Consider the following 25,268-nt stretch of genomic DNA (forward strand, 5'->3'; position numbering starts at 1 on the left):
GCCTTTTGGCTAATTCTGGTGCATTTGCAGGGAATGCTTATTAGTATATACTGTCCCTGTCCAATAAATCAATCAAATCCCCTGAAACAGTTATTTTAACGCCTAAAATAACTTAAGATGTCGAAACCTGCCGGCATAATATGTTTGCTTTAATTATGCTGGTGCCTGCAGTTTGGATTACATACATGAAAAACACCTTCCAGTCGCTACCAACAGTAGGAAAAAAACCCTAATCAAATGCAATTATGACTATAAACCTCCTTGAAAAGATTATAAGATTTTTTGTGGTATTACAGGTTTGATTTCATCTTGTGAAAATACCTGTAAGACAAATTCAATCTAAATCCTCTCAGTAAACCCCTAAAGCCTGCTTGCTGCTCAAAAGACCAGTTTGGCAAATATATTTCCCCCAAGTTCCAGCGAAGTCCTGTAAACTGAGAGTGCCAACAAAACTGGGCAGAGCGTGAGGAAAGGGAAAAAGAAGCAGGGTGGAGGTGTGTCTGCATGTTTTGAAGTGGAAACGGCAGCAAGGAGGAGGAATGTGAAACATTTCTGATGCTGGAGCGGCGGCTGTTTACAAAGCAGTCAGCCTGTGACATCAGAGTCCAGACTTTATAAATGTCAGCAGGCATGAGAGTGAGCTCTTAGCAAACAGCGATCCATCACATAGACTCAGCAGCATCAGTAACAGGATGGAGCGACTGGATCTCTGTGTGATTACGCTGGCTTTACTGCTCTATACGGCTGCACAGGTGAGACCTGCTCCTTTTTATACGCTCAGTCTAACTTTAGATCAGGATTCAGGAACTAAACCCAACTTACAAGATATTTACATTCCTCTGGTTTCTTTTTCTATACTGGTAACATTACTAAAGTGGAAGGAGCAGGAAAACAACATATTCATTCATTCATTCATTCATTTCACGTGAGCTCTATTCATTACATGAGTCCACTAAGGTGGTGTTTGCATATTAATGCAGTCAGTTTTAGAAATTAAGATAAATCCAGGGATAGGTGCAGCTTATCATTCAAATACTTGCATTAATTATTGGTAATTTATCTCCATTAATAAGCATTTCATTTTTAAATAAAATCAATATGCTATAGTTTCCTTATAAAACCAGCCATTAGCATGTAAGCATGATATATTTGTTTTTCAATGTCATGATGAGGGTAATTAAAATCACTATAATTATAGTCAGTTATAGTCCTTGTATTCAGTTTGTTTTCATGTTTCACACCAAAAATAATTTCAATCTTTTGATTATTTGAATTTCTTTTAAGAACCAGATATTGAGAGGATATTTAATTTCAAATTAAATTTCAAAGCATTTCATTTTTCTGAGTAAATAAATAAAGGAATAAGGGTAATTTTAAATAATTACTTGAGTTTTGTTTTTTTTAGTCTTAATAAAAAGCCTGTCCTCCAGAGAAACAACAAATGTGAGGAAATGTTCCGGTTAAAATGGATTAAATGGCAAACTGACAGAAGCCAGGCTGCCATTAAATCGGCGCCACAGCATCCTCTGACCGCCACAATCAGGAAAGGAGGGGAAATGTCTTAGATGGTCAGAGGGGGGAATTGAACCAGTAACCCACCGGTTTCAGGAAAAACCTCAACCTGAGCCACCGGACTGAAAATGTCCTCATTTTTCTTGCAGAACATCTTCTTCTCACATCTACTTGTTGTATCTGCACCCATGTGAAATAAGTGAGCACATCGGGTCTCAGGAAAACACACAAAAGAAAAAAAATCAGGGATTCTTTTTTTATTTTAAAGTTATTGTTTAAATGAAGTAGAAAGAAAAAAAGCTATTTTAAAAAAATTTAATTATGTCCTTTTCCTTTTGTCCATGTATGCTTAGCTATCTGTTTGCATGTTTTGGACATTTGATTTTAACTTTACAGAGACCAGTGTGCTTTTTGTACATTTCTGCTTTAAAAAAAAAAAAAAAAAAAAAACTACCTAAACATAAATTTACCAACTATGTATACTGTACTAGTAAGAAATGTTTGAAATATTAGGAAGCCTGACTGGCTGTATTTCTACTATTTTATGATCAGAAACACAATTATGTTCCTAAGAGTTTAATCATTGATAATAATTTCACACATTTTTTATTCTTTAATCACCTCCAAAGTTAAGCAAAGTTTCCTTTTTTTGTGAGATGACTCTATTCATATTTATTGACAAACCTTTGTAAAGGTGTATCTATATAATGATCTATAATATATATAGATCTATATCTATATTTGATGGGTAATAATTCAATAAAATCTTACTAGATTTTTATGTAAATCCTATGTTAAAAATGACTGATTTGAGATAAATTTAGGTCTATTGGGACCTGTAACTATTTTAAAGACAAAAACAAAAAATTGGTGTACCCTCTTTGCAAAGACCATCTTTGCTGCTTTGCTTGTTTAGGGGAAGGTATTGTAACAGTTATGGGCTAGGCAGCTAACTGCGATATCAGAAAAACAGTTCGTTAACGAGCCTGAGGTGTGAATGAAAACACAAGGAAACTGTTTTAGTTTTTGTGCAAGTGTATTATTGTTTTTCCTTGTTAACAGGGAAACAAATAAGGGGCAGGAAAAAAAACAACAACAAACAAAAGAATTACAAATACACAAAAAAATCAATTCTAGAGTCCTAGCGGTCTTGTCCTTTTTTAGCTAGCCATCAGTTGTTCAGGATCTGAGGATCTGATCCATCATATATAAAAAAAAAAAAAAACCGACCTAAAAGACCAGAAAACCCATTAAGTGTTTTAACAAACACAAATGCAACAAATAAAGTCAATACAACTATCAAATATCTAATAATTAAACATCTCAATCAGATTAAATTAACCATAATTTAAATAAACAAAAAGAATAATCATTTCAACCTAATCAATTAAGGTTAAACTTGAAAAGTTGAAATCAAAGTTAACTTTCAAAATATCAAATAAAATAAATTAACTCAAATACTCAAGCAGTGCGACAGGAAGAAATTAAATAAATAAACTGCGCAATATCAATTTAAATGTAGCTACATGATCCTATTTTAACACATTTCATTTTACAAAGTGCCCAAACACACACACCATACCAGCAGTTTAGTTACCTTAAAGCAGGGAGTGGGGCGCACCCAACAGCGATCGGCTGTGACAGCCCAGGCACAACAGCAACTGTTCTAATAAAACAATGCTCCAATGAGCAATCAAGCAGCAATTGCATACCAATCTGATACTGCTATGCTAGGAACAAACTCACCAAGAGAGCAAATCAGTGGTTTCAGAGATTTGGATTATTTCCAGGGTGAAATGTTCAGCAGGATGCCAATAGCCAGCCACAATCACAGTGGAACAGGTGATGTAGTTTAACCTGGCTGGAGGCGGGGCTTTAAATAAGTTGAGGAGTTTGGGCAAAACAGGAAGTGGGCCCGCAAAAATAAAAGTCTTGATTGACTAATTGCGGGTTACAGGTTCCCCCCCTAAACTCATGTGCGTCCTCGCACATGCAAGCGGCTGGTGAAATATGATGCCGAGGTCATGGAAGTCTCATCCAGTTCCAAAGCAGATGTAAAAGCTGTACTGAGTCCTTGGAACAGCGACTGGATGCTTTGCAGAAGTGGATGCCCAAGTTTCGAATACTGCAGACGAGATGGTAGCTGACGTGTTCGAGTCGAGCGTCGGACAGGTGGTTCAGGATCTGGACTAGAGAGTTCTGAAGCAGTAGAATCACTTAACATGCTGGTTTGTTCTGGAGGGGATGTAGCTTCTGGCTGAGGAGAGACGGGTCCTGATTGAGGGAAGCAGTTTTCCTCGAGAGGCTCCGAGTCGGCAGAATCTGCTGCATCTTCAGCTATTTGCTCCAAGCCCAGTTCAGCAGTAGGTTTAGGTCCAGACTCTACTTCCTGTTCCTCAGCAACCATTCCTTCCATGGAGCCTTGTGAGTGCTGGCCAGGCGGATCCACAGGCATAGGAGCGACAGTAGATGGAGGAACAGGCAAGTCAACCTCAGTTGTAATTCTGGTGAGATAAGAGCTGGAATAATCAGATAAATCAGGTAAGAACACTTCTTCATTTTCAGGATCTGGAAGATCTACATTTTCTGAAGTCACGGGTGCAATCACTGTTGGCTTTATTTGTTCTGGTTTGGAGGCTGGAGACAGGTAGCCACATGGCAACAGCAGGTCACGGTGGAGGGTTCTGATGGGACGATCTTTGCCTTCTGGTTTAACTGTGTATACTGGAAGAGTGCCGGCTTTCTTCTGAATAATATACACATCCGACTCCCACCGGTCTGCGAGCTTGTGCTTGCCTCGTAGTTTGACATTCCTAACCAGGACTCTATCTCCAACTGAGAGTTCTGCGGCTGTGACTTGCTTGTCGAATCTGAGTTTGTTCTTCCACATGACTTTCTCAGAGTTTTCAGTTGCAATCTTGTAACTTTCTTTGAGGTGTGACTTGAGCTTTTCAACATACTGTGAATGAGATGTAGATGTTTTTTCAGACACAGGCAGTCCAAAGGCTAAGTCAACAGGAAGTCGGGGTTGTCGACCAAACATCAGTTCATATGGGGAAAATCCAGTGACATCATTTAGGGTACAGTTGTAAGCATGTACTAATGGCTTTACAAAGTCTATCCAGTGAGTTTTATCATCTTCTTGCAGCGTACCCAACATGTTTAAGAGTGTTCGATTGAATCGTTCTACAGGATTACCACGGGGATGGTAAGGTGTGGTCCGAATTTTTTGGATTCCTGTGATTTGACAGAGCTCTTTGATAGTGTGGGATTCAAAATCAGTGCCTTGGTCGCTATGGAGACGCTCTGGCATTCCATAATGAACAAGGAAGTTCTCCCATAGCACTTTTGCTACAGTTTTAGCTCTTTGATTTGGTGTTGGCACTGCAACAGCATATTTTGTAAAATGATCGGTTATCACTAGAACATTTTTGGTGTTACTTCGGTCTGGTTCTATGGAAAGAAAGTCCATGCAGACAAGTTCGAGTGGTCTTGTGGTTTTAATGTTAACAAGAGGTGCAGCTTTCTCAGGTTGTGCTTTTCTTCGAATGCACCTCTCACAGTTCTTAAGTTTGTTGCAGACATCAACTGCCATACGTGGCCAGTAGAACCGTGATCTCACTAGCTCCAGAGTCCTCTCTGTTCCTAAATGGCCCATCTGGTCATGAAGCTGGTTGAGGACCTCAGCCCGCCATTCCTCTGGAAGTACAAGTTGGTAAGTAAGCTCACCTCCAATGTTCCTTTTCCTGACGAGAACATTATTATGGAGCTCCAGACGTGTAAGCTCTAGCAGGAGTAATGGCAGATCGGGGAGCTGTTCCCTCAGAGATGGCGGTGGGTTTTCCCCTCGTTCCAACTGAGCGATGATGTGCTGAATGACTGAATCGGTTCTTTGTTTGTCAGCAATTTCACCTTCAGAAAAAGATGGCACAACAGGGGAAGAGAACTGCAGATCATTAACAAAACTGTCTGGTAAACTGTCAGTGTTAATGGAGAGAGTTTGCACAAGAGCAGCAACCTGGTCCAGGTTGGGTGAGCTGTACACCAGTTGTCTATCACATATTGCTTGAACTGAGTGCTGGTCAATGGAAATACAGGATGGATGTTCCAGATGTTGTTCAGTGAACTTCAAAATTCTCTCTTTCTCCTTCAAAGATAAAGGATCAGCCACCTGTTCAGCATGAGGTCGCCGAGAGAGACCATCAGCATCCGCATTTAATCTGCCAGCCCGATAAATGATTTTAAAAGTAAAAGTTGAAAGACCAGAAAGCCACCTGTAGCTTGTTGCATCCAGTTTAGCAGAAGTTAGCAGATATGTCAGTGGGTTGCTATCTGTAACCACAGTGAAATCAGAGCCATATAGGTAGTCATAGAATTTTTCTGTAACTGCCCATTTGAGAGCCAGAAACTCAAGTTTGTGGGCAGGATAGCGACTTTCACTGCGGGACAGACCTCTGCTTGCATATGCAATCACCTTGTTTCGCCCATCATGTTCTTGGTATAACACTGCACCAAGGCCAGTAGAGCTAGCATCAGTGTGTAAGATGTAAGGTTTACCTGGGTCTGCAAATGCGAGAACTGGTGCCGTACTCAGCTTCTGGATAACCTCTTCAAAGGCCTGCTGGCAAGCAGTTGTCCAGCGTGCAGCAAAAGGTTCTTTGGGGTCAAGGTAATGTTGCAGCTTATTTTGTTTTGACTTTTTCTGACAGGGTGGGTATCCAGCTGTTAGCTCATTAAGAGGTTTGACCACTGATGAGAAGCCTTCCACAAACCGGCGGTAATATCCTGCAAATCCAAGGAATGATCTGAGCTCTTTAAGATTTTGAGGAACCGGCCAAGATGTTAATGTGGAAATCTTGTCTGGATCTGTCTCCACTCCATCACTTGAAACTACATGTCCAAGGTAGTTAACAGATGTCTGAAAGAAAACACACTTTTCAATTGACAACTTCAACCCAAATTCTTTCAGGCGTTGAAGAACTTTCTTCAGTCGGAGTTCATGCTCTTCTAAAGTTGGTGCAAACACTATTAAGTCATCAATGAAAACAAGTACTTCTTTTAAATTCATGTCTCCCATGCACCGCTCCATGAGACGTTGGAAGGTGCTAGGAGCATTAGTTACTCCTTAAGGCATGCGGTTAAATTCATAAAATCCAAGTGGACAGACAAATGCAGTTTTATTTTTGTCTGATTCATTCATCTCAATCTGGTAGTAACCTGATTTTAGATCCAATGTGGAGAACCATTTGGAGCCAGACAGTGCTGAAAATGTATCCTCCAGTTTTAGCAAAGCGTATGCATCTCTGATGGTCTGGGCATTCAACTTTCTGTAATCAATACAGAGCCGTACTGCACCATTTTTCTTCCGCACTACAACTATAGGAGAAGCAAAGGGTGAGTTAGATTCACGTATAACACCAGACTGCAGCAGTTCTTGAATGTGTTTACGCACAGCATCCACATCTTGGGGGTGGATGGGTCTTGGTCGCTGTTTAAAAGCAGTGGAATCTGACAGCTTGATCTCATGCTTGACCTTATCTGTGCAACCAAAATCAAGATCATGTTTTGAAAAAACATCTGACATATTGTTGAGCATGGTTGTTATGCGTTGTTTCCACTCAGCTGAGAGCAGAGAGTTTCCAAAGTTGTAATTCAGCTTGGTTGGATTTAACTCTGCACTCTGGGAAGGTTGATGTACTGTCTGCTCTTTGTGAAGAATGGTCTGGATGGTACTGACTTTAGTTATGGCTGCTCTAGCTGGAATCACAATGTCATGGTCAGATTCATTAGTGATAACCACAGGCAGAGAAGCAGGCTGTACAGGAGGTAGATCCATAAGGCTAGATTTCACTATCAAACCACCAGGTAGAGAGAAAGAAGTTGGATGCTGAATAATTACTTCTTTTTCTCCTTGCAGTAATGGGCATATCAGAAGAGCATCCAACACAGCAGTTCTTTGAGCAGGAACTACCTGTGGGCTGGATGACTGCATTTTTAAAATGCCATGATAGTCATCAGTTGTTAGCTTATGCCTTATCTCCAAAATTTTATGCACTGCTCTATATCCAAAAGGCACAGGATGAAACTCAGCCTGTGATTGACAGCACTGGTCATAAACAATATCCAAAGTGTTGGTGCCAATCAGAACAGGAGGTTGTGATGACCGCAGGTCTGGAACGACCAAGGCCAAGGTATTGATGTCCATCTCTTCTCCTGCAAACTCAGAAGGAAATGTCAGACAGAGTTCCACATATCCAATATAAGGCACCCTCTGACCATTTGCACCTTCTATCTCCAAAATTTCATTTAATGATTTTATCTTGTGATCTGAGAGATGGGTGTTATAGAAGGAATGCGAGATTGTGGTGACTTGGGAACCTGTGTCAGAGGCAATGAAAATTGATCCCTTTAATCTTCACCTCACCAGTACTTCTTGTGCCCACTAATCCTTTAGGTAATGGGAAATATGAAGATGAGTCTTTGTTAATGGGACATTCACTGGTTGCAGCTCCCACTTGTCCCTCAGTAAGAACTGCTTCTAGTTTAATGGTTTGCTTTTCTCCCAGGACTGCTGTTTTTGTTTCAGCTGGCGGCGCTTTTCTTCAACCAGGCTGGAATTTGGTTGACTGGAACAGTTTGGGGCAATGTGACCGTCCTGTCCACACTTAAAGCAGAACCAGGGCCTTGGCCTACTACTGGTTTGGCCAGATTTTGGTTTCTGTTTTTTCAGCTGATTCTCTGGTTTAGCAGAATTTGAGTCCTTGGACAACAGGGCTGACATTTGACTCTGCAGCTTTAGCATTTGCTTCCTCAAGTCTTCAATAGCACCCCGAGTCTGACAGATGGCCACATGAGCATGCACTGGTGGTATGAGCTTGTACATTAACACGGTGCTTGACTGCTGGAATATGTTTTTTCATCAACATCTCTTTTGCCAACTGTCTGTCTTCCTCTGTTCTAAGTGTTAATAAAAACTCTGAAAAGGGAGGTGGTTGGTTTTTTTTTCTTTTCTAGTTGAAGTTTGTTTATCAAGCCGTTATCCCAGCAACCCCTACAAAATTGTTTTAACAAATATTTGTCCATTTCAGTTGCTGGAATCCCACCACGCTTCACCACTGTACTGAGAGCTAATTGGAGTCTCTGCAGATAAGAAGAAGGTCGTTCCCCATGGTCCTGAAGCGTGTTTAAAAATTTTGCAAACAGCTCTTCTCCGTCTTCAACAGTAGCATATGCAGAATCAAGTACTTGCAAAAATTCTGCAGGCAGGGCATTGGGCCCCAAACCTCTCACTAGGTCAGCAGCTGGAGGTAGTAAACCTTCCAAAATGCGCCTTGCAACATGTAAAGGTGCAAGACTTGGATCGGCATTTAAAAGTTCTATTTGAGACCTCCAAGATTCATAATCTGCCTCATGCTGAGGTTTCGGAAGCTTTCCTGAGAAGGTACGTAGTCTAAAGGAAGACAGAGGTTGAAGATTTACATCATCTCTGTGCACAATGTGTTCAACTACAACCCTTTGGACCCCAGGAGGGTTTAGATCGTTCCCTGAGAGAGAAATTCTCGGCCCCACGTTTGTAGTTGGATTTGGTTGAGTTTGTGGTCTTTGCTGGTTGGTGGTGGACTGATCTGATTGGTCTGAGGAAAGATTCAACGGCCGAGTCTGACTGGATTCTCTGTCAGTAGCAAATATTTCCACTGTGGTCTCTTCATCATCAGCCTCATCAGGCTCCCCTCCGGTAGCCGCTATTCCTAAATGAGCACTTATTTGTTCAAAAATTCCTCTCAGAACATCATCAAATGATTGTCCACTCTGCTGGGAAATGCGTTTCAGTTCATAAAGGTAATCAGGGGCTTGGGTTGTATCCACTGTGGTTGTGGCACAGCACTCTCTTGAGAGTAATTTAATAACAAATATAACATCGTCTGCAGCCTCAGATTGGTAAATATATGGTAAAAGCGATTTTAGCTTTTCCAATCTGCAGGATTAACAAATTCAACGGCCAGGTTTTTATAAAATGGACTCTCACGTGCAGTAACAGTAAAAACCTTAACGTCACCATAGCTGCGTAAATAATTAATGATCCTATCATCTGCTTGAGTGTTTGTTACACCACTAACAATAACAGAATGAGCAACATTAATACCAATTCCTTCAAAGAAATCCATGTTTCAAAACAAAACAAAATACATTCACCAAAACATCCACAGCATCAGGCTCCTGGCTAGCTCGCCAAAGAATGTAACAGTTATGGGCTAGGCAGCTAACTGCGATATCAGAAAAACAGTTCGTTAAGGAGCCTGAGGTGTGAATGAAAACACAAGGAAACTGTTTTAGTTTTTGTGCAAGTGTATTATTGTTTTTCCTTGTAAACAGGGAAACAAATAAGGGGCAGGAAAAAAAAACAACAACAAACAAAACAATTACAAATACACAAAAAAAAATCAATTCTAGAGTCCTAGGGGTCGGCTGTGACAGCCCAGGCACAACAGCAACTGTTCTAATAAAACAATGCTCCAATGAGCAATCAAGCAGCAATTGCATACCAATCTGATACTGCTATGCTAGGAACAAACTCACCAAGAGAGCAAATCAGTGGTTTCAGAGATTTGGATTATTTCCAGGGTGAAATGTTCAGCAGGATGCCAATAGCCAGCCACAATCACAGTGGAACAGGTGATGTAGTTTAACCTGGCTGGAGGCGGGGCTTTAAATAAGTTGAGGAGTTTGGGCAAAACAGGAAGTGGGCCCGCAAAAATAAAAGTCTTGATTGACTAATTGCGGGTTACAGTATACATTTTAACATACTTTTTAGAAAAAGGAGGGAGGTGTGTGGCGAGGAACACAAAGGTACTTTTCTAAATTTGTCCTCACAATCAAAAAAAAAAAAGTTTAAAGGTTTTAAACAACTGGAACGGTGAATAGAATCCGGAGGAACACCGTGAGGAAGGATCACCAAAACAACAAGGGTTCAAGGAAATCCTGGGATCACCACGTCTTTCCAACAACTATCTAAGGCTTCAGCTTTTACTTGTAGACCAGTGGTTCCCAAACCGTTCATTTTCTGAACCACATAAACACTGCAGGCCAGACTTCATATCCCACAGCAGCTGGAAGTTTTTCAATCAAGTTGCAGCTCCTTTTTTTTCTTTCATTTTTTATGACCAGGGAGACCGTAGTGAATTTTAATGATCAAAGCTGCTCAGAAACCATAAATACAGTCACTTAAAATACCAGTTATACAATTTAAATGTGTCACACTTCACATGGTATTTAAATGGTATAGCAAAAATTTGGCAATTAGAGGGTTGTCTGTTGTTTTGGTTCTGTTTAAGTTTTATCTTTGAGTTTTCATTGTTTTAATTCCATTTTGTGTTATTCTAGTTTTTTTTTATTGTATTTTAATTCTTGAGTATTTCTTGTTTGCCCTCTGCTGCCCTCTTGTGCCAGTCTCCTTCCTCTTAGCTCCCTTCTAGCTTCCTCTGTTCACACCTGCTCCCAATCTGCTAATTAGCCTGGTGTTTTTGTTTCTGTCTGCCATATAAACATCTCCTGTTCAGTCACTGCTGCTGGTTCATTGTTGTTTATTTGCCTTTCTTCAGAATATTCCTTGTTTTCAGTATTTGTATGGATGTATTTGTGAATTTTGAGGATTTATGTTTTTGGATTTTTGCTTCTGTTTCCACATTTTTTTTATTAAAGTAGTAGCCATTCAAAATTTCCCCACATTCCTTGATGGGCCCTTAGCTGGTCCTTTGCTGGTCCTCTATGGTTCCTTTTTAAAAATCAATCTTTGTACTAAAATATTCTGTCATGACTTGTGGACATTAAGATCTAAAGAGAAGTGTCATCTCCTGGTCAGACCTTGTAATTCAGTGAAAGGGTGGAGTCAGAGTAAAAAAAAAAAATATACAAGAAGGGGTCAATCCAGTGGCTCTGTTCGAAAACCTAGGACGTGTCCTCCAAGGACGCAGTCTACCTAGACTGGATCCTTCGAAGTCCTTGAAAATAAGGAGACCGGAAGAGTTTAGGCTGTGAATTCGACCAGGTCTACCCTTCGGCGGGTAAACGTTGACACACAAAGCAGGAAAAGAATGAATACAGAAGTTTTCAAAACTGTTTATTTATTTCTTTTTTATTGTGAAGCGAACAAAGACTACACTCACAAGAATCCAGAATGGAATAAATGTTCCAACCACCGGGAGCAGGAACAAATAAAATCAAATGTAATGATAGAAACCTTAGTCAGTTAAATAAAATGCTGCTGTCATTTTGCACATCTCTGATGTTGCTGCTATTTTCAAATATCCATTACTGTAAAAATGTCCATAGCTGGATATTGGTTATTTATTCCCCAGTTTTATATTGTTAAAACACTTTACAGTATTGTATTGTTTATATTTTAATTCTTCCCTATTATGTTATTCTCATACATTTTTCTAAGGTCCACATTTGTGTGACCATTTTAAATAATCTTTCTGCTGCTGTAAATTTGCCCATCGTGGGACAATAAAGGGATTTTCTATTCTATTCTATAAAAGGGGTAGAAATATATAAGTAAATCTAAACAATGTATTTATAAAAAATATATCTGCAAAATCTCTAATATTCAACAACAAAAAACACGTAGTTAAGCATATTGTGCAAAACAGCAATAAAAAGATTAAACTCCTATCAGATTTATAGTCCCCACTCTGCAGATATTTTAGAATCTGTCCTTAAATTCCAGCCAAACCCATTTACACAGTAACAGATAAAAACCTTTAGATAAACCAAACACTACCGCCACATATCTGACTCAGTAACCATTAAAACAACTATTTTTCATTCATCTCAGACGGAACTATTAAATGACTTGTATTATATTAAACTGAACTTCCAATTTTCACCACTGTTCGGCACCAAGTAACCTTTCCTCTGATCACAGCTTGCTTGGTCTCGCAATGAATCCTGGGATATCCAAGAATACCGAGGATACATCAGACCCGTCCTTCAAATCGGACAAAAAGAAGGACGCATTTTAAGGCCGCATAACGAGTGGATTTAGGAACTTTGGTGCCCTAGGCAAACACAGGTAGGGGGACTTTTGAATTAAGAAGACAACACATAAAACAGACCCATTATACAGATAGAGAAATTTTAATAGTATAGACATCCATTATTTGTTCTAGGTTTTTGTCCCTCTCTTCTCGTCCCTTTTCTTGTTGTTTTCCTCTCTATGTTTTGAAACTAAGGGTTACAAGTAGAGAAAGTATTGTGACGGCAAAAGTAAATAACCCAGTCCTTCTTTTCACTGTAGACAAGCCATGATCTGCTTATCTGTTCCCCATTTTTCATTTCGATGAAATAATAGCTGCATGAATCATGACAGCAGACAAGATAGAGGAGAGCAGGAGGCGGGGTTACCAATCTACTGGCTCTGGAGAGCAGAGTTCGCTTCTTTTAGATGTTGTCGGGGGGGCTGAGACACACTTAAAATTATAAGCGTTCTAATGGCATTTTAGCCAAAGGATTTTTATCAAAAACATATTTAATGTGTACAAATAAGAAATATTTGTATTAACCATACATGTTAACAGAGGTTTATGGGGCCCCCAGGATCTTGGGGCCCTAGACAACTGCCTAGTATTGCCGAATGGTAAATGCCCCCTTGGCGTTCTAAAATTAAACCAAATTGAATTAAACTAAATCACTAAATCAAAACTATCTACTTATCTACAAACCATAAGAGGAACACGAAATAAACTAAAGGAAGACACCATCTTGGTGAGGGAAAGCTCTCAGGGTGTTACAGGTAGAGAAATCTATTTAAAGCAATCAATAAAATGATTGTAAATTAAGATAAATCATTGTGGCTGTATGAATTGACTGGCTGGATGTGCTCTCTTCATCCTCTGATATTGGAGCTTGTCTGCCTGGCGGTGTGTTTCCTGGATGAGGCTGCCTTTTACAGTTGCTTTTTGTATCTCTGCTTCTGTCTCCTTGAACCCCAGCTGGCCACTCACACTGTGCCTGGTTCTGCTGGAGGTTTCTTCCTGTTAAAAGGGAGTTTTTCCTCTCCACTGTTGCTACAAGCATGCTTAGTGTGAGGGATTGCCTTTAAATCAATGAGTCGATGCAATCAACTGGTTTTCCTTGGATAGAAAACTGAATCAATTTGACTAGATGATCTGGTGAACTGGAAAGTGCCTTGAAATGACATGATGTGAATTGGCGCTATATAAATAAACTGAATTAAATTGAATAAACAAATATAAGTGCATAACAATGACCCAATTATGGGTATCGCCATTATTTTGGCAAATTAAACCATAAAGCACAAAAATTAGTTCTGAAAAGAGCCTTCTCTTTTTTTCCTAATGTTGTTAGGATTCCAGTTTGTGGGGCTTGTTTATGTTCTTTTGCAGTTTCACCGTGCACCCACTAGATGGTGCCATTGTCCTCTGCTGGTCTGGAGGGCTTCCTGTTCTTCTCACCTCACACCTGCAGCCAATTGGGTCATCAGTCCCTGAGGAGTATTTAAGGAGCAGACTGTCTTCATTTCCTTGCCATAGTATTGGATACTCTAGCCCCTCTGAGTTTGCAGAGTCAACTTTGAGTCTAAGTGGCTTCAGAGCTCTTCAGTCCTAACCTTATTTATGTCTTTGAATTACTGGCAGGATTTTCCAGATCCTCTGGATAAGCTGGCCCTTCTAGCCTGGAAGGGAAACATTCGTCACACTGAGAAAAGGAGACGGATCTCCTCATCTGAAAGCTGAGCCCTTCTGGAACCAAGAGTCAGTCTGCTAAGTTGCTCCTCAGGATTCACATAGTCTGCCTGTCCGCCCTCCAACAAACCAAGCCTTCTACAGACCAAGCCTCCACAAACGGGATCTCAGAAACCCTCCCCTACTACCATAGTGAATCCAAGAAACCTTGTATTCAGACCTCCGTTTTCCCACAGTCCTTCAACTCACCACTCTGATCTCCTCCTAGAGTTTCCGGTTCACCAGACCGCTGGAACCTCCCCAAGCTGAAGACTGTTTTTCCTATCTGTGTACAGAACTTTACAATAAATTGTTAAATCTTTTTCGGTCTCTGTGAAGTGCTTCTGCATGTGGGTCAAGCGTAGTAGACCCATCATGACAAATGTTTGTTTATACATGTGAATAATTTCTTGTATTTTAGTTGTCAGGTTATGGTGTTAGTTTCATGTGTTTTTTTCTTATTTCTTGAAGGCGTTGTGCCAGCTGTGCAGCATGCCCTGCCTTTGCCCTAATTCTGCCCCCCGGTGTCCTGCGGGAATCCCTCTGGTGCTGGATGGCTGCCGATGCTGCCAGGTGTGTGCTCGCCAGCGAGGCGAGCCATGCACAGAGATGTTACCCTGCGACACACAGAAAGGACTGCAGTGTGACTTCAGCGCCAGCTTCCCTGGAGACCCTGGACAGTGTGTCGGTGAGTCAAGGACACGTTCAGAAGGTTGATTAAATTTGCATGAGCTGGCAGTAAACAGTACATGTTTAGAGTCTGTGCCAGTGGAAAGGAAAAAGTGAGAGGTGGCAGTAATATTCCAGGAAGCCAAATTGTTTGGGCTTCTGTTTCCATGTATGCTGTTGACGGAAATGTCCTTTAATAGTTGTCCTTTGAGGATGACAGGTTGCAGTGACAACCCCAGTAAGTTAATAAACGGATAAAAGGCTCAATTTTCCACTTTAGCTGCATAAGAATCACCTGTTTCCAATTATTGCTGTCACTTCCTGGTCAAATTTTCTATACCAATTCAAGCCATAAAGTAAACCAGAGCTTTTTCTGATTTGTTTTATTTTTAGGTAGGGAGGAGCTGAGCTGTGAGGTGAACGGCATCACTTACCTACACGGCCAGTCCTTCCAGCCTTCCTGTGACTCCTACTGCCGCTGCACAGGTGGGGGGGTGAGCTGTGTGCCGACCTGTCCGCTAACCGCTCGTCGTCCCACTCCAGATTGTCCCAGTCCACAGTTTGTCCGTCTGCCGGGGAGATGCTGCAGGGAATGGATGTGTGAAAACCTGGAAAACACAGTGATTCAGGACGCCATAACAGGTAAGGGATGGATGGATGGTTGGATGGATGGATGGATGGTTGGATGGATGTAAGGATGAATCAATGGATGGATGGATGGATGGATGGATGGATGGATGGATAAATGGATGAATGGATGGATGGATGGATAAATGAATGAATGGATGGTTGGATGGATGAATGAATGGATGGTTGGATGGATGAATCAATGGATGGTTGGATGGATGTAAGGATGGATGGATGGATGGAAGAATCAATGGATGGATAAATGAATGGATGGTTGGATGGATGGATGGATGGATGGATGGTTGGATGGATGAATCAATGGATGGATGGATCAATGGATAGAGGAATGAATGGATGGGTGGATGGATGGATGGATGAATCAATGGATAGAGGAATGAATGGATGGGTGGATGATGGATGGATGGATGAATGAATGGATGGATGGATGGGTGGATGGATGATGGATGTAAGGATGGATGGATGGATGGAAGAATCAATGGATGGATAAATGAATGGATGGTTGGATGGATGAATCAATGGATGGATGGATCAATGGATGGATGAATGAATGGATGGTTGGATGGATGGATGGATGGATGAATCAATGGATGGATGAATCAATGGATGGGTGGATGATGGATGGATGGATGAATGAATGGATGGATGGATGGGTGGATGGATGATGGATGTAAGGATGAATCAATGGATGGATGGATGGATGGATGGATGAATGGATGGTTGGATGGATGAATCAATGGATGGATGAATCAATGGATAGAGGAATGAATGGATGGGTGGATGATGGATGGATGGATGAATGAATGGATGGATGGATGGGTGGATGGATGATGGATGTAAGGATGAATCAATGGATGGATGGATGGATGGATGTAAGGATGGATGGATGGATGGAAGAATCAATGGATGGATAAATGAATGGATGGTTGGATGGATGGATGGATGGTTGGATGGATGAATCAATGGATGGATGGATGGATGGATGAATCAATGGATGGATGAATGAATGGATGGTTGGATGGATGTAAGGATGGATGGATGGATGGAAGAATCAATGGATGGATAAATGAATGGATGGTTGGATGGATGGATGGATGGATGGTTGGATGGATGAATCAATGGATGGATGGATCGATGGATGGATGAATGAATGGATGGTTGGATGGATGGATGGATGAATCAATGGATGGATGGATGGATGGATGAATCAATGGATGGAGGAATGAATGGATGGGTGGATGATGGATGGATGGATGAATCAATGGATGGATGGATGGATGAATCAATGGATGGAGGAATGAATGGATGGGTGGATGATGAATGGATGGATGGGTGGATGGATGTAAGGATGGATGGATGGTTGGATGGATGGGTGGGTGGATGGATAGATGGATGGGTGGATGGATGGTTGGATGGATGGATGGATGGATGGATGGATGGACATAAGGACAGATGGATGGATGGATGGTGGATGGTTGGATGGACTTAGACTTAGACTTAGACTTCTTTATTTGTCATTTTGTATGCACAGGGTGCATACAGAACGAAATTGCGTTACATACAGCTTATGAACGTTGCATTGATATTTCACAATGGCACGAGTTATAGAAAAATACAAAAAGTGCAGCAGTGGTCAAAGTGTGAACAGTGCAGAGGATAAGAGACAGTGTGCAAGTTGCAGTGGTTCAGTGCAAAATGGCATTTGTGCAAAAAATGCGTTATTGAAAAATACAATGAGATGAACAATTTAAAGGGCTAAAAGTTAAAAGTTCAGCAGCATTTGATGCCCGATAATGTGCAATAGGTGCAGAGTTCGGATTGTGGATCAAAGGTTCAACAGTCTGATGGCAGTGGGGAAGAAGCTGTTGCACAACCTGGTGGATCTGCAGCGGATGCTGCGGAACCTCTTTCCAGAGGGCAGCAGGGAGAACAGTCCATGGTGGGGGTGTGAGGGGTCTTTGATGATATTACGGGCTCGGGACACACAGCGCTGTGATGAAATGTCCTTAATGGAGGGAAGAGGAGCCCCAATGATTCCTTCCGCTGTCCTCACCACCCTCCTCACATTCTTCCAGTCAGAAGCTCTGCAGCCTCCACACCACAGAGAGAGACAGCTGGTCAGAACGCTCTCTATGGTGCTTCTGTAGAAGGTTGTGAGGATGGGCGGGGGCAGGCGGGCTCTCCTCATCCTCCGCAGAAAGTACAAGCGCTTCTGTGCCCTCTTCACTAGAGATGAAGTGTTTACAGTCCAGGTGAGGTTGTCCGTGATGTGCACCCCCAGGAACTTTGTGCTGCTGACCACCTCCACAGCTGAGCTGTTGATGAGCAGTGGAGCATGGTGGGGGCGGTTTTTCCTGAAGTCGACGATGATCTCCTTCGTCTTCTCCACGTTCAGGATCAGACTGTTTTCACTGCACCAGTCCACCAGCTGCTCCACCTCCTCTCTGTAGTCCCGGTCGTTGTCGTCCCTGATGAGGCCCACCACCGTGGTGTCGTCCGCAAACTTCACGATGTGATTGGTGGTGAACCTGGGGACGCAGTCATATGTCATCAGGGTGAACAGCAGGGGGCTCAGGACGCAGCCCTGAGGGGAGCCCGTGCTGAGGGATGGATGGATGGATGGACAAAAGGACAGATGGATGGATGATGGATGGATAGAGCAGTCTATGGGGCAACACTGAGGCACACAACCATGCAAACTCACATCTAAGGACAATTTAGGAATGCCAATTAACCTAAAAGTCAGATTTATAGTCTATGGAGGAAGCCAGAGTACCCAGAGAGAACCACACATCCACAGGGAGAACAAGCAACAAAGCAGATATCAAACCCAGGACCTTCTTGCTACAACAATGCTATGCTAAACTGTTACCTTGCTGCCTGCTCAAACTCCGCTTCATTAGTCCTAACCTACCCAGAAAATGACCTGGTCAGGTTGTACATTAAGATGTGAAAGAGGCTGAATGTGAATTAATGAGCTACTAGAATATTATTCTGCCCTATTCTGCTTCAAGACTTTAACTTAGCAAAGATATCTGTTGGTTTTGATGTTCTGCTGGTTTTCATGTTAGTTGCCAACAGTTTCTTAAATATTCAAAGTTCATCCATTTACTTTTAATTAGGCTGAAAACCAACAGCATAGTCCTTATTGTTTGGTTATGCAGTATGTAGCTCCGTTTCTGCACTTCAGTGATCAGTTAGCGCATGAGAAAGTGATGGTTTAATCCGTTTTATGAGGTCTGTCACTGGTGGTCACGTCTGGAAGTTTTAACGGGAGCATTTTGCACTAAACCCTGGGTGTGTCCGTTCAGAAGAAAATTCTGAAACCACATTTTTCTGTCTTTTTAACGTTCAAAACATTTCATTTTGTCTGTCACCATGTTTCCTAGTTTCATAACAAAAACCGCAGCTGGGAGAGGTTGAAAACACGCAGAGATTACGTTACTCTGTTAAAAGGGTCTGGCGGTGTTTGTGCATGAGGCTGGTGTGTGAGGGGAAAAGGAGCCAGCCTGTAGTTCCAAACACTGGTCTGAGTCAGACTCCATTATGGCGACAGAAAGGGGAAATCTTGTTATTGTTGTGCCTAAAAATCAGCCACTGAGTCAGAGTTGAAGATTAAAGTTGATTTTTTTAATCATAGAACAATAAAGAACATTGGAATTTGTGAACTAAACATATTTGATTACAAACTATTATTCCCAGTGAATCACAGATGGTAATGATCTAACCTGGGTCTCTAAACTAGCATAGATGAAATAACATGGAGGTGATGTTTTTAAACAATTATAATCGTATGGGACATATATATATATATATATATATATATATATATATATATATATATACACAAACAGTCTGAATCTAAAACATATTTCTTGAAAACTAAAGTGTATACAGTGTATAAAGTGTAAACAAGATCTCGTTTTGTATACATTCTGTGTGTACAAAATGAGAATAAATCTCGGTTTGTACAGCTTTCATGAAATTTCCATTTTTTTAAGTGCAGCAGTGATCAAATGTAAACGTTGTGGGGGGGGGGGGGGGGGGGGGGGGAACTTAAAAAATAACCCAATGATATAGAATTTCAGAGCATTAAATACATATGGTGCAAATATGCAGTATTTTTGGTTTGGTGTTGTCAGTTTGATGCAGAGTCTGTAACATTATTTACAGTTTTCTCACATTACAGCTATCTAAAGCCTTTTTTTAAAGCAATTTTAATATTGCTAATGCTTGAAAGACATTTCTGGTTCCCACGGTCCTGAATACAACAGCCTGTGATATTTTTCCAGGCACCTAAACTGTCAATGACCTAAACTTCCATCTAAGCCCCGCCCCCATGGGACAGACATTTTGATATTGGAGAAAAATATATTTTTGTTTGATTTTAGTGAACCTGAAAAAAAAACTGAGTAGTTTAAAAACGTATTTTTATTAATTTATATTGTTTTTGTTCAGTCTTGAATATATCTGTTTTTATTTTTTTATTTGAACAATATTTTTCAGTTTCAAATCTTTTCGTTTTATTTTCAAACAATAATTTTTAGTTGGAAATCTTTATGTTTTCACTTTTTAAAGGACAATTTATTTCACATTTTTATTGATTTAGTAAAAAAAAAAACTTCAATATTTTTATTGGGCAATGGGGAATTAAGGGAACGTTTGTTCTGTGCTTAAGGCTGAAGTGAAAATGAGATGTAAAACACAAAGAAGGAAATTCGTAAAACTCAATGTCGGACATTTGAAAACATAAAGTTTGACAACATAAAATAGAATTTGAAAATATAACATCTGCTCAAAAAAGTGTCAGAAAAAAAACAAACAGAAATTGCATGCCCTTTTTAATCTTGTTTGTTCTTAATTTTCATTTAGCCATGCGACCAGGCAGATCATGGCCAGTATTGCCAAGAACAAATGTTCTCCCAAAGCTGGCCTTGCCAGCCTCCACCTGCGTAGAGCAGACCACCCAATGGAGCGCCTGCTCCCAGAGCTGCGGGACCGGCGTCTCCACAAGGGTCTCTAACCAGAATCCCTCCTGCAAGCTGCAAATGGAGACACGACTGTGTAAAGTGCGACCTTGCCAGGCTGCTGAGTCTGCGAAAGGGAAACCCTCGGTAAGTTAAGCTATCCTCCCTTACTCATGCATACGGAATTATGAACATGTTTTCTGTTTCAGATTCTTTACTCTAATGCAATTTAATGCTGTTTAGACTTATTTTATTTAATCCAATAAGTTTTGGGCTGTCATATATTGTTATGTGAATACGAGCACCGACTGGCTGTGTGACAGATCAATCAATCAATCAATTTTAAATTCTTAATATAGGAATTTATTAAACAAACATGTTCTGATTTAAAAGTTTTCGACTAAACTAGTGATACTTAACCAAACTAAGAACCAAAAAAGACCAAAGAATGAAAATTTATGAAAACAATAATTCAATTCAGTTTATTTCTATAGCGCCAATTCACAAAAAAATGTCATCTGCAGGCACTTTCCAGTTCACCAGATCATCCAGTGTAATTTATTCAACATTTTCTATCTAAGGAAAACCAGCTGACTGCATCGACTCATTGACTCAAATGCAATCCCTCACACTAAGCATGCTTGTAGCGACAGTGGAGAGGAAAAACTCCCTTTGAACAGGAAGAAACCTCCAGCAGCTCAGTGTGAGCGGCCATCTGCTGAGGCCGACTGGGGTTCGAGGAGACAGAAGCAGAGATGGAAAAAGCAGCTGTAAATGGCGGCCCCGTCCAGGAAACACACCGCCTAATGACCCTCTTTCAGAGACATAGACAAGTATCTGATATTACAGGCTAACAAAGAACTGAAACAACAGCCATTCCAAAGGGAACAATTTGCATGTTTTCTAAGCCAAGACAAAGTGTATTTTGGTCCACTCTTTAAAGCCACAAACTCAATTCCATTCCTATCATTTTGAATTAAAAAATCTTCTTGGATGGGAAGCAAAACGTCTTCAAACTTGGAAACAAAGTCCAGCGGATTGTCTTTTTTTTTTACTTTTTTTGGAATGACTATGGTCATGTTTTCTCTGGTCCTGGTCTGCCCATTTAGAAAGCTTCCCCCAATTTTTTATGTCCATATACAAAGCAAACGATTAATACTGTAAGCAGAGCTTATTATCTGAAGCACAGTAGGGACATAACATGTCCCTTTGATCCAGTATGTCTCTGAGGGAGAGTTCCAATATATATTTAAGAGCTTCTGTTGGTGTCAGGAAGCTGAGATAATTAAAAGAGTAGGAACTAAGATGGCTGGTTTACACGAAGTACACCAGCAGATGGCTCCAAATCACCCAGCATGAGCAGCACAGGGACCTTTCTGTGATAAAAGTGGCGTAGCTGTGCCACGGTGTAAATATGCTGCTAGAAATAGGAACACGAACACTTTAATTTTCTGCCATTCAGATAATTACGAGAACTTCTCAGAGCTTGTGGTGTTGGTTATATTTAAGCTGCTGGCTGTGAGTTAGCATGGATGGTGTCAAAACTTAAATTAGAAACCTTTAAAAATGTGTGCAAAAGTTTCACTTAGGTTTGAAGAAAAAGGTTGTCAACAGAGAAAGCTTAAAAAATGCAGCAGTTTTTTTGCATTGATTAACTAAACAAAGAGCAAGAACACAGAACAGAAATATTTGATGTTTTTTTTATTCAAAATAGCCCCTATTCATTCAGGAAAAAAATCAATTCATTTACTGCATTAAAATATCGTGGAGGACGAACTAAAAATCTTCTTTCTGCATTTATTTCTAAGCAGTCTGAAGCCCTTTCAATCAAAGCAAATCTTTATTTGCATAAATATAACTTGCAAGACTTGTATATTAGGTTTTAACATACATTTAACCAGAGGAGTAGCTTTATTACAGTCCTTTTGTTTTCGATTTATTCTGTATATGACTTATTGTATAGTTAATTGTTTTATGCATTATGAAAAAAAAAAAAATACAGTAAAAAAAAAATGAATGTTTCTCATTTTTAGTTTTTTGTTTTTGTCTTTGCTACATTTGACTCCCCAGAGAGGACAGCAGGGTCGGTGCAAGGCCACCTACAGGTCACCGGTCCCCCTCCGCCTCGTCCATCGGGGCTGCTACAGCCTGCAGGCCTACAGGCTCAGGTACTGCGGACAGTGCACCGACTCTCGCTGCTGCACACCGCACCAAACCTCCACGGCTCGGGTGACCTTCCGCTGCCCTACAGGCAGACTGCTGCAGAGAGCTGTGATGATGATCCACTCATGTGCGTGTCACAGCAACTGCCCCTACTCGCCCTACACCAACCCCGCTCTCTGGCCTCACAGGCCCTGATTCTGACGACCGATCGGATGGAAAAGAGTAAATGAGGTAGACATGAAAGGACTAATTAGAGAAAAATGGGACTGACCTTGAAGATGTTGTTTTATTCACATTAATGAACTCTGCACTAAATTACAAACGTCAGTGGCTTTGACACCTTGTAAAATATTTGTTTTCTCTCTTTTATCTACACTAGAGAACATGTAAGGGTGCGTTCACATCTAATGCCATTTTGGCAACCAGAGCAAATTATTCAGTAGAGGGACTCGGGAGCATTGCCAGGTGAGGTGTGATCGTAGCAAAGCGGATGGTATGTTTATCTACAGCTAAGTGTGCCGCAACTGCAAAGATCAAATAGGTAGCTTAGGTTTGCTTTCCAAAGTAAAATGCATGTCCACCATTGTGAAGTGAAAACAGACACCAGGCGAGTCGATGATGTGGTGGAGACTTTCCCCTTCCATGAGAATTGATGCCCAAGGCCAGGGAATTGCTGGCATACAGTAGCAGCCATTCAAAATGGCCCTTCCCGAATGGCGGCCAACTTCCAGCCACTGTAGTTACCAGTGATGGGCAGTAGCGCCGCTACATGTAGCGAAGCTATTAGTTTAACTACATTTTCCAGTAGCTTGACCGTAGCGTCGCTGCTTTATTTATCAAGTAACTTTCCTGTAGCGACGTTATTGTTTTGATCAAGTAGCGACGTAGCGTCCACAAACGCTACAAAATCCAGGGCAAAACTTAGAAATGAAACCAGGTTTTCTATTTTGAAACAACAATCAGCCACAAGCTACTGTAAATAGCAGTTTCAGCTGACGCTCTTATAAGTGGCGTAGTAGCGGAGGCACACTCAGTAGAGTTAAACAAGCGCACCCTTTCCGAGGCTGTCGTTCTATTGGCTGGAAAGGTTGCTAGGCAACGATCCAACTGCAGTCTGAGAGAGCAAAACAAATCCGCAAGCAGAGCCTACGGGTTTGCGAGCGTAACAGAGCGCGGTTTGTGCGCGAAGAGAAGGAGGCAAGCGAGAGGAGAAAATATCTGTGCAAGAAGCATTAAATCTGAGAGAAGAAACAAAGAGAGAAGAGAAAATATTTGAGAGAGAGCGCATGTTTGGAGTGTGAGCATTATAAGTTTTGAGAGCAAGAAGATGAAATTCTTTTCTCAAATTGAAATGATGTGCTCTTGCATTATGGCAGGATAATTCTCCTATGTATAACACTCCTATCTATGTGCCACTAAGATACTCTAATTAGAGAGCAGTAGTGAAACTTCGATATTGTGTTTTCATGGCCTAGTTTACCTGACAGGATGTTTACATAAATCTGTTTTTAGGCTTTGCACAGACAAGATGTTTTTATTTATGGAGGAACAGCTCTACCGTATATAAAATAAATACATAAATAAATAAATGCTCAATAAATAAATAAATAAGCATTCAATTAATTGCCTCCAAAAATACAATGAATAAATATGTAGGGAGAAATTAAATTATACGGTGAGACATATATATATATACACTATATTGCCAAAAGTATTTGCTCACCCATCCAAATTATTGGAATCAGGTGTTCCAATCACTTCCATGGCCACAGGTGTATAAATTCAAGCACCTAGGCATGCAGACTGTTTTTACAAACATTTGTGAAAGAATGGGTCGCTCTCAGGAGCTCAGTGAATTCCAGCGTGGAACTGTGATAGGATGCCACCTGTGCAACAAATCCAGTCGTGAAATTTCCTCGCTCCTAAATATTCCACAGTCAACTGTCAGCTGTATTATAAGAAAATGGAAGTGTTTGGGAACGACAGCAACTCAGCCACGAAGTGGTAGGCCACGTAAACTGACGGAGCGGGGTCAGCGGATGCTGAAGCGCATAGTGCGAAGAGGTCGCCAACTTTCTGCAGAGTCAATCACTACAGACCTCCAAACTTCATGTGGCCTTCAGATTAGCTCAAGAACAGTGCGCAGAGAGCTTCATGGAATGGGTTTCCATGGTCGAGCAGCTGCATCCAAGCCATACATCACCAAGTGCAATGCAAAGCGTCGGATGCGGTGGTGTAAAGCACGCCGCCACTGGACTCTAGAGCAGTGGAGACGCGTTCTCTGGAGTGACGAATCGCGCTTCTCCATCTGGCAATCTGATGGACGGGTCTGGGTTTGGCGGTTGCCAGGAGAACGGTACTTGTCTGACTGCATTGTGCCAAGTGTAAAGTTTGGTGGAGGGGGGATTATGGTGTGGGGTTGTTTTTCAGGAGCTGGGCTTGGCCCCTTAGTTCCAGTGAAAGGAACTCTGAATGCTTCAGCATACCAAGACATTTTGGACAATTCCATGCTCCCAACTTTGTGGGAACAGTTTGGAGCTGGCCCCTTCCTCTTCCAACATGACTGTGC

General features: G+C 41.1%; 1 protein-coding gene across 2 annotated transcripts; it reads left to right on the forward strand.

The window, feature by feature from the left end:
- Positions 1 to 600: 600 nt before the first annotated feature.
- On the forward strand, positions 601 to 22,923 carry ccn5 (cellular communication network factor 5). 2 transcript variants are annotated; one of them, XM_038306612.1, is made up of 5 exons: positions 601 to 752; positions 14,727 to 14,943; positions 15,318 to 15,566; positions 20,442 to 20,683; positions 22,607 to 22,923. In XM_038306612.1, the coding sequence occupies exons 1-5, from the start codon at positions 693 to 695 to the stop codon at positions 22,892 to 22,894; spliced, it is 1,056 nt and encodes a 351-aa protein (XP_038162540.1). In that variant the 5' UTR covers positions 601 to 692; the 3' UTR covers positions 22,895 to 22,923. The 2 variants fall into 2 exon arrangements, with proteins under 2 accessions (XP_038162540.1, XP_038162541.1); XM_038306613.1 differs by lacking the exon at positions 601 to 752 and adding an exon at positions 14,061 to 14,605.
- The last annotated feature ends 2,345 nt before the right edge of the window (positions 22,924 to 25,268 follow it).

This window comes from Cyprinodon tularosa, unplaced genomic scaffold, assembly GCF_016077235.1.
Source record: "Cyprinodon tularosa strain WSP-4 unplaced genomic scaffold, ASM1607723v1 ctg587, whole genome shotgun sequence".
Taxonomy (NCBI): domain Eukaryota; kingdom Metazoa; phylum Chordata; class Actinopteri; order Cyprinodontiformes; family Cyprinodontidae; genus Cyprinodon; species Cyprinodon tularosa.